The 9,946-nt window shown below is 43.8% G+C and overlaps 1 protein-coding gene across 1 annotated transcript; it reads left to right on the top strand.

Annotated features, from left to right (window-relative positions):
- The first annotated feature begins 2,625 nt into the window (after nucleotides 1-2,625).
- On the top strand, nucleotides 2,626-9,736 carry LOC147434918 (fasciclin-like arabinogalactan protein 8). Its single transcript, XM_086489701.1, has 4 exons — nucleotides 2,626-2,888; nucleotides 8,674-8,980; nucleotides 9,527-9,631; nucleotides 9,707-9,736. The coding sequence occupies exons 1-4, from the start codon at nucleotides 2,626-2,628 to the stop codon at nucleotides 9,734-9,736; spliced, it is 705 nt and encodes a 234-aa protein (XP_086345827.1).
- Nucleotides 9,737-9,946: the final 210 nt, after the last annotated feature.

The raw sequence follows: 9,946 nt of genomic DNA, 5'->3' as shown, positions 1-9,946 counted from the left end.
CAGTGCCTTATACACCTTAGCAAAATGGTGTTGCTGAAAGGAAAAACAGGTCACTGACGGAAGTGGCACGATGTATGGTCAAAAGTCAAGCTTTACCGCATTCTTTTTGGCTTGAGGCCATCATGTGTGCCACTTATGTACTTAACAGGTGTCCTACAAAAGCTTTGCAGTCTATTACTCCATATGAAGCATGGCATGATAGAAAACCTTCTATTGAGCACATGCGTGTTTTTGGCTGTTTGGCATAAGCTTTGGTGCCACAAGTGCAGCGCAGAAAATTGGATGATAAGGCTGTCAAATGTATTTTTGTTGGTTATAGTGCTGAAAGCAAGGGTTACAGGTTGTATCATCCGCAAACAAAACGTATTCTGGTTTCACGGGATGTAGTGTTTGTGGAAGATTCTGTTCAGCCCTTGCTGTCATGTACTAAAGACAGTAATGTAAGCTCACAGGACATTTATGACACTTTGTTGCATCTTTTCAGTGGTGGAAATATGAATGTAAGTTCCAATGAGGCAAATGTACAGCCTATGGGGGTTTCTGGAAATTTTTTAGATCAACCTATTACTGATGCAGATGTACATGATGTACTTGATGAGGAAAGGGCTGAAAATGAGCAGGCTAGAGGTATGCCAAAATGGCTGGTGCACACTTTGTGTGACAGTAAATTGGATGCACCTTTGTCTAGTCGTACTCGTTCAGGCTCTCGCCATGCATCTTATGCATCAGATTGTTATGCTTTGGCTGTGTCTAGCTTACATGATGTTGGGGAGCCTCTGACTTTTGATGAAGCACAGAATTCAGAAAATTGGATGGCTGCCATGCAATCAGAATATGATGCACTTATAGAAAATGACACATGGACTTTATGTGATTTGCCTCCTGGCAAAAAGGCCATTGGTACAAAGTGGGTTTACAAGTTGAAACGCAAACCGGATGGTGAGATCGATCGCCATAAGGCTCGACTTGTTGCAAAGGGTTATGCACAACAAAAAGGCATAGATTATGAAGAGACTTTTGCTCCCACTTGTCGTATGACTACTTTGCGTTTTCTATGTGCATTGGCAGCTCATTTTGGTTGGGATGTACATCAATCAGACATTGTTACTGCTTTCTTGAATGGTGACATATTTGAGGAAGTTTATGTAACGCAGCCTCGCGGTTTTGTAATAAAAGGACAAGAGGACAAAGTGTGCAAATGTAACAAGGCTTTGTATGGGTTGAAGCAATCTCCTCGTGCTTGGTATGAGAAAGCTGACACTCATTTGGTCAAACAAGGCTTTCGTAACAGTCCAACAGAAAGCACATTGTATGTAAAGCGTGAGGGTGATGTATTTCTCATCGTGGTACTTTATGTTGATGATTTGCTGATCACTGGACCAAATGAGAGACATATTGCTGAATTTAAGGCTGATTTGAATGCTACTTTCAAGATGAAAGATTTGGGGCTATTGCATCATTACTTGGGTATACAGTTTAAGCAGTGTGATGGTGGTATTGCCTTGTGTCGGAAAAGTTACATAAAGACATTGCTATGTAAGTTTGGACTTGAGGATTGCAAACCTATTGCCACTCCCATGGAAACAGGTTTGAAGTTGAGTCTAAATGATGCTGGCGATCTTGCTGATGTCACTCTTTACCAAACTGCTGTTGGCTGCCTCATTTATGTATGCAACACGAGGCCGGATATTCAGTTTGCAGTCTCACAGGTCAGCAGATTTATGCATAGCCCAGGCTCTAAGCATTGGCGGGCTGTCAAGAGGATTTTCCGCTACCTTAGTGGCACTTTACATCTTGGCTTGTTTTATCCCAAGGGGGGATCATTGCCGCCAGACTTACATGCTTTTTCGGACTTTGATTGGGCTGGTTGTTTTGACACGCGAGTGTCCACATCAGGTTTTTGTTTCATGCTTGGAAGTTCATGTATATCATGGTTGAGCAAGAAGCAACCTACTCTGGCCACTTCGAGTTGTGAGGCTGAGTACAGGGCAGTCTTCACAGCTACGGTTGAGTGTGTATGGCTCAGACGCCTTCTGGCTGATTTGGGTGTTGGACAGGACACTGCCAACACTATCTACACTGACAGTCAGAGTGCATTGGCAGTTGCGAGGAACCCAGTTGTTCATGCTCACACAAAGCACATTGAGGTGCATTACCACTATGTTAGGGAGAGGCTCAGTAGGAGAGATCAGCTTGGCTTATGTGCCAACACAGGACAACCTTGCAGATCTTTTCACAAAGGCATTGTCTCGTGAGAAGCTTGAAGCTTTCCGCAAAGCTTTGGGCTTACTCCCCTTTGTGGACTGATCCTGTCTTCTGGGCATGGCACTTCCCTTTACTCATGTGCCAGCTCTCGTTCACCGCATCACTCCAGGGGGGATTTGTTACCATATACATGTGGTAGTGATGTGTGTGAACACACTAGGACCGCCGGGGCATTTTTTCCCTCTTTAGGAGGTTTTTTCCCCTGTGCATTGTATATATGCCCATCACTCTAGGGCTATCTATCTTTCCATTGCACACTAAGTAACACACTCACTATTGTGTGCCTTGAGTTTCCTTCGTCTTCTCCAAGTTGTGTGTGCTTCTCTGCAACCCTAATTCCAACACTAGCAGCCTAGCACCATGAAGGTCGCCCTCCTCGCTTTCGCTCTACTCCTCTCTGTGCTGTGTGCCACCAGAGCCAACAACAATATCACAGACATCCTCGCTTCTCACCCCAGCCACTCCACCCTCAGCAGGCTCTGCAAGGAAACAGGGGTCGTGGCCGCCATCTTCTCCAGGAGTACCATCACTGTTTTCGTCCCGCCCGACTCGGTTCTTGACCCCATTGTCCAGCAGTACTCCTCCGACTCCAACACTGTGTATGATGTTGTAAGCTTCCATGTCCTGCTTGTGCGCTCCTTGCCGCACTGTCGAAGCAAGGGACTTGCCAATACACCGTATGCGAGCCACAAACGGCTCCAAGCACACAACAAGCCTAAACTAGCAAGCTCAAGAAAACAAAGGGTGTGTCACTCACCGCTCTACGCTCGCCTTCGTGGTGGATTCCTCGCCGCGATGAAGAAGAAGCTACAGTCGTGCCGCGCTCAACCGCTTCGCCGCCGTCGTGCCTTCGTAATGCTCGATCGCACACACACTCTCCCTCTCTCTCTCTCTCACACACACACACACACAAGGAGGTGAAGAAGAAGAAGAAGATGGAGATGGAGCAAGAGCACTCTTCAATTGCACAAATGAGAGAATGAGTAAAAATTAGGTTTAGTTGGCTTTTATAGGAGCTCACCCCATTCACACTTGGGCGCCCATGCTTAACCAACTAATCCCTTGAATGTCCAAGTTAAAGTGCGCCTCTCATCGGCGATCACTCTACCTTTCCCTATTGGTCCGACAAGCCCGGTACCTGACTCTACCAAATACATAATACGCATCCATCGTAGATGATGGGTGTCCGTGTGCCGTGAGGGTTAACATGCCCCCCTTCCTGATGTAGATTCCGTCCTCGGAAGCTATTGAGTTGAAGCTGGTTCGTCGAGGTGGAAGAGCATTTGAGATGAATGTCCTTAGCCTTCTTCAGTCACTGCAAAATCAAACAACATTGACACAGTAATTGCATTCTCTTAAAAAGCATATGCAGTTTTAGGTAGACACATTGATTGGTAAAAGAATTTCAAACAATTTGTTAGCAATGAACATTAAATTGCAATGTAATCAAAGGCATAAACTGATGTAAAGGCAAAAAATTAAACAAGTCTGGGGTCGCTAATTTGACGGTCGAAAAGCACTAGAGATCGAATATTAATACCATGGGTAAGCTTCTTAATTTTCTGTGGTCAATTAAGTTGTTTAATCGCGAGAGCCAAGTATTCATGTTCAAGGGCTGACTAGAGGCTATATCTAGAAAACCTTGTAGTTAAGCTACCATAAAAGGAATTTCTCATGAAATCATCGCCTGGCTGATTACTTTTTCTTTGACCCCCCAAAGTCTTTTCACATTGATTCAATTATGATGTGTGTGCTTATTTTGTATGCCTTGGGTTTTTTGCTTTTCAAGGAAAAGCGCCCACACTGGGAACCTCTAGGGCTCTAGTACCATAGGCAATACATGTGAGTGAAGTACCAAATCAAGCTGAGATTTCTCTTCCAGCTTAAAATTTTACATTGTGGCACTTTGATTTTTTGTTTGTTCATTTTCATCATTTTAATTTTGTAACTTTGGGAGGTCATATAACACTGTTACATTCCCCAGGCTCATCACATTAGTAAACTCCCTTTATAATACTTACGCTAAAGGTCAATAGGGTTAAGCCCACTAGAAAGCCCTAGTACATTTCATACAATGCTGCCTAAATCGGATTAAGAACCTAAGTAACCATTGTTTATTAGGAAAGCATTCCCCATGGTATTAAGAGAAGATTTCTAATACCTAGCTTGGTCAAACTAGCTTAGTCGGACTGCTTGATTTTTACACCTAAACAAGTGATTATGACAAAAGATTACATTGAATTAAATGTTGGTTACTAAGCCAATGCGCTGAATAGTATGCTACCAATCACAATCAAAGCAGACAAACATGGATGCAAAAAAGATAAGGGCAATGCTAATGGACAAGAAACACCTGTTTGTGTTGATGGTCGCGCTTGATTTGAAGTGTGAACGAGAGAAAGGTTCCATGAAGGTCCAAATCCTATCAATAGCAACACGCTCCTGTACACACTATGAAACACAAACAATACCTCTAGGAGGCACATCAGTGGGAAAAATTAAAACTCCTAAAAAACAAACTCAAAACACAATCTAGACCCCTAACCTACCTATCTGTCACCCCTTTTAGAATCAAGGAAAGAGGATATTATATAAACCGGGTGGCCACCCTAAGGCTAGGCCTCTATCCTCATCATCTAGATAAATAAAATCGTTGTCCGTGAGGCCATAGTCTTCCTCGGTCTCTATTAGTTCCTCTTCATCATCCTCTTGTGCAAGCATGCTAATCAAGAACCTCGTGATGCGTGGATACTCATCTTGTGCAAAAGAATAAGCATGTGCCATTGGAGACACATTCGCCACTGGGTAGGGATCACTAGTTAGCCATAGACGTATCAGCCATTCTAACTCCTCAAAATTTCTCTCACATGCAAGGCTCTCTATCAAATCCCATTCGCAAGAAAGTATAGGGTAGCATACGTAGAACACTTGTTGAAAAGACAAGGGGTACCTTTCATCAAAAATAGAAGTGCATGCCTCTGGTGAAGTAGCCATTTCTGACAAGACAGATAGATTTGGTTAGGCCTTTAAAACATAAGAGTTGTTTTTGTGTGTTGCTTGACTTGACACGGTGAATTTGGACTTATATGTAAGATCTGATAGGGTGCTCTCTCATTGCTAGGCGCTCTTGCTCTTTACTATTTTTCTTTTTTTGTGAGTATAAGGCTATATATATACATTCCCTAAGATCGGAGATTAAGAGGTCAGGGAAAAAGGTTGAGAGGGAAGCAAGTGAATGATGGATGTCCACACACACTCCCCCCTTCCTTGGGTAGATCATACCGTTTGAAATGAGCTTGTCACCCTTTGAAACCAATTGTTCCAGTTGGTAATAGGTGAGGATTTTTGCCAGTAGTTTTCTATTACCCTAGGTGCCTCGTCAAGCTGCAAGGGTGGCAAGGTACTCTCCCAGGATTTTATTTGCAACGTTGTTGTAGGTGGTGAACTTACCCCGGAAGGTGCAAACTCTTTCGTGCTTGGATGGATATGTACAGTGGTAGGTGGAGGTTGTGTCGAAGCTTCTATTTGCATATAGGAACTACATGAAGAGCAAGAAGCTTCATTTGATTTCCCTGTTCCTGAGCTAGGTGGGACAAATCGTTCTTTCTTTGGTACCCAAACTAGCTCTAGAACGGGTGTGTAACATTCCATGATTTTTTCCTTTCCGCGATTTTCAATTTGTTTTGGAGCCACAGGATTGGGTTTACATGGGCCAAGTGACAGGTAAGAGTACACTTTACGTTTGGGCACCCAGATTTGATCATTTCCTTCATAGTATCCTTGGGCTTCCAATAGTCGTTTAGGAATCCAACGCAGCGTTTCTTTACATTTCTTGGAGTGAGTGGTACGGTTCTTGCTAGGTTTCCGTTTTTTTGCATCAACCATGCTCACTACAGAGGTTTTAGGGACCCACTTATATGTTTTCTCTGTTATATTAGGATGGTTCTTGTGTGTCTCAAGCTTTCTTTCAACTACATTAGTTGAAGCTCTAGAGAGTTGGGCTATGGGGACGTATGGTTCAACCTCCTGGACATGCAATGTCTTGGGTTTTATTTCCTTGGGCAATATCTCAGGGACTATGGCTTGAGTGGTAGGGCTAAGAGTTGGTTTTTGCGTTGTAACACCCCCAGTCCCCCAATCAATAGTGCATTTGGTGGCTATCATCCACGTGCGGCCTAGGTTTATATTACCCTCCATAGTTCCAGTAGGCATGACCAAAAAGTCTTGAGCTACCACCCCATTGTCATAACTGACAGAAGTGTGCCAGATTCCAAAAACCGCAGTTTTTTTCTTGTTGACACCCTTGACTTGGATAATACTCTCAGATAGAGGTGGCTTCCCTAACTGACACCACACCCCATAGGATATCAGATTGTATTTAGCACCCGTGTCCAATAAGGCGTTATATAGCACTTTTCCATAGGCACTATTTAACTCAATGGGGTATCGTAGAGGTGTGTCAGAGTCCAACCCATCCTCTTCGTGTGCTCCATTTGCATCAGGTTCCGAGCGAGTAGCTCTACCTAATGTTTCCATGAAACGGCTAAACATACTAGTACTAGGCTGTGGAGCTTCGGGAGGTGCATGGCCTTCTCTCTCAGTGTTTTGGGTAGGGTATGCTTCCATGATTTCTGAGTCGGAGGAGGAATCACTAGCGGCTATTTTAGGGTCTTGGGTGGTGCTACCTTGTGTCCCCGCTGAGGGTCTAGAGCTTATCGTGGATGGGTAATGGGTATCCGTATGAACAGAGGCACTCTCAATATGCTCGTGTTCTAGCACCCGCCCAGAGCGTAAGTGCATGTGCTTTTGATACCCTAAGGTGTCAAAAAGCTGCTCTAGGAGGCCTTGTGACTAGTTTTTAGCGTGTTTTTTGTTTGTTTTTTTGCTAGATTTTTTTGAGCGTGTCGTGGAATGGGCCGTGTGATAGCTCAAAACGAGCGTATCGGTCAGAGGGTCGTGCCGTGCTTTACAGCCCTCCGTTTGGTCACTCTATGCTCTCGGAATCCCTAAAACTGTCAATTTCCAGTAGGGAACTAGGCCCAAACTAGAAAGTCTAAGGGTGCAAGTGGGAAGAGAAAGGAGGAGAGTGGAGGACTTGTCCCACATGCTCTCATTCTCTCTTGAGGGAGTAGGGTATATATATAAGAGTGAGTCTAGTATATATCATAAGACTGAGGCCTGGGCTTGGGCTTGGGCTTGGGCTTGGGTTTGGGCTTGGGAAAATGATCCCGATCCCGATCTACCTTTTATACAAACCAACCCGTACGTCTTTTATACAAACCAACCCGTACGTTTTAAGAGTCGTGTTTTTTATTTTCGAAAAATATCGCCGCCCACTCGCTCGCGTTTTTAATTTCCGAAATTTTTCCAAAATAATATTTTTTCTTTTAAACTTTTTTTTTTTCATTTTTTTTTTCATTTTTTTTTTTGACGCAGAAAAACGCAGCAATTAAAAAAATGCAGAAAAACGCAAAAAAGCAGAAATTGCAGAAACTGCAGAAAACTGACAGAAAAACGCAAAAAATGCAGGAAAACCGCAAAAAAATGCAGAAAATGCACAGAAATTGCTGAAAATGCAGAAATTGCAAAAAAAACGCAGAAATTGCAGAACTTGACAGAAATTGAAAACGCCGAACTTGAAATTGCAGAAATTGAAAAACGCAGACAATAGCAGAAATTGAAATTTGACAGCAATTGCAGAAAACGCAAAAAACAGATATCTCCACACACCCCTTCCCTGCCTTTCCTATGATAGAAATTGCACCACAAGGAAGCGTGAAGTGCTAACCGAGCTTAGTGTAGGGCATATCCCCGGCAGCGGCGCCAAAAATGTGCGCTCCTTGCCGCACTGTCGAAGCAAGGGACTTGCCAATACACCGTATGCGAGCCACAAACGGCTCCAAGCACACAACAAGCCTAAACTAGCAAGCTCAAGAAAACAAAGGGTGTGTCACTCACCGCTCTACGCTCGCCTTCGTGGTGGATTCCTCGCCGCGATGAAGAAGAAGCTGCAGTCGTGCCGCGCTCAACCGCTTCGCCGCCGTCGTGCCTTCGTAATGCTCGATCGCACACACACTCTCCCTCTCTCTCTCTCTCTCACACACACACACACAAGGAGGTGAAGAAGAAGAAGAAGATGGAGATGGAGCAAGAGCACTCTTCAATTGCACAAATGAGAGAATGAGTAAAAATTAGGTTTAGTTGGCTTTTATAGGAGCTCACCCCATTCACACTTGGGCGCCCATGCTTAACCAACTAATCCCTTGAATGTCCAAGTTAAAGTGCGCCTCTCATCGGCGATCACTCTACCTTTTCCTATTGGTCCGACAAGCCCGGTACCTGACTCTACCAAATACATAATACGCATCCATCGTAGATGATGGGTGTCCGTGTGCCGTGAGGGTTAACACTGCTCGACTACTTCGACATTGCCAAGTTCAAGGCCATCACCAAGGGCACTAAATTGAGCACCACTCTCTATCAAACCACTGGCCAAGCGGCTGGCCAGGATGGCTTTGTCAACATCGCTGTGAAAGGAAGCACTATTCATATTGCCCACACAAATGGTGGCATGTCCACTGTTGTCCAGAACGAGCTCTACAAGGCCCCCTATAACATCAGCGTTGTGAGCATTAGCACCGTCCTTATCCCTAATGGAATTAGCGTACCAGGTCCTACCGCTGCTCTTGTCAATTTCACCGAGATCTTGATCCAGGTATCTATTGCAACCCTTCTGTGCATGCTTGATGTTTGGTATGTGAGTGTAATGTGGAAGGACTTGTGCATGCAAAAATGTTTCACACACTAGAATTTTGGATGTGATGTGATATTTTGCATTTTCCTCCAAGCATCGGGGTTTACGAGGAATGGCAGGTTAGCATTTGATATGATCTTTTACATTGTTGGACTTTTGGGTAAAAGATTTATGCACCTTTTATGGATGTGTTTGGATGTTTAAGGCTTTATGGATATTAGCATTGCATAGGTGTCGAACGAGGTGCGGATGTCTATCCCCCACGAAATGCATGCTCTCATGTCATGTGGGAAGATGGCATGCATGTATGTATGGATGTGCATATATGTATGTGCATGTCGATCAAAGGCATGCTTATGATGATATGCATCATTTAGCTAGAGCATCAGTGCTCCTTCAAACCCTGCCTGTGTTGTGCCATATTAGTCCATTCTTCTCCATGATAGTTGTTAGAGCTATAACTTGTTTTAACCTTGATGCTTCTCATTCGTTTTTCTGCAAAATCACGCCAAGAACTACAACACTTACTTGAGTCTCATCAAAGCTACGGGCGTGGATTCACTCCTTTTGAAGCATGATACTCCACAGCCATTCTTAGTCATTATGATTGAAGTATTGATTATTAGTGGGGACGTAGGAATTTTTTTTTCTTGCTACGATTGAAGTTTTGCTTTATATGGGTTGTAGGGAATGGGTAAGAAAATTGTATTGCTATAAGCTAATTAGATGGTAAAGCAAAGGAATCAAAAGCAAGACGTTTTCAAAATAGTTATGGCCTTCTTTTTAGCTTTGAGTAAAATGAGGACAAAAAACTGGTAGGCTTGATTTCATGGCAAACAAAGAAGAATGGCGGAAGCAGGCGGCCTCGACGTTAGGGTAGTCTGAGTGCGCCTTTGAGCTCTCTCTCGACCTCATGTGAAAATAGAC

This window comes from Adiantum capillus-veneris, chromosome 19 (assembly GCF_014529385.1).
Source record: "Adiantum capillus-veneris isolate H3 chromosome 19, ASM1452938v2, whole genome shotgun sequence".
NCBI classification, from domain to species: domain Eukaryota; kingdom Viridiplantae; phylum Streptophyta; class Polypodiopsida; order Polypodiales; family Pteridaceae; genus Adiantum; species Adiantum capillus-veneris.
Note: the sequence above shows the minus strand (reverse complement) of the source record. Positions and strands in the feature narration are given on the sequence as shown.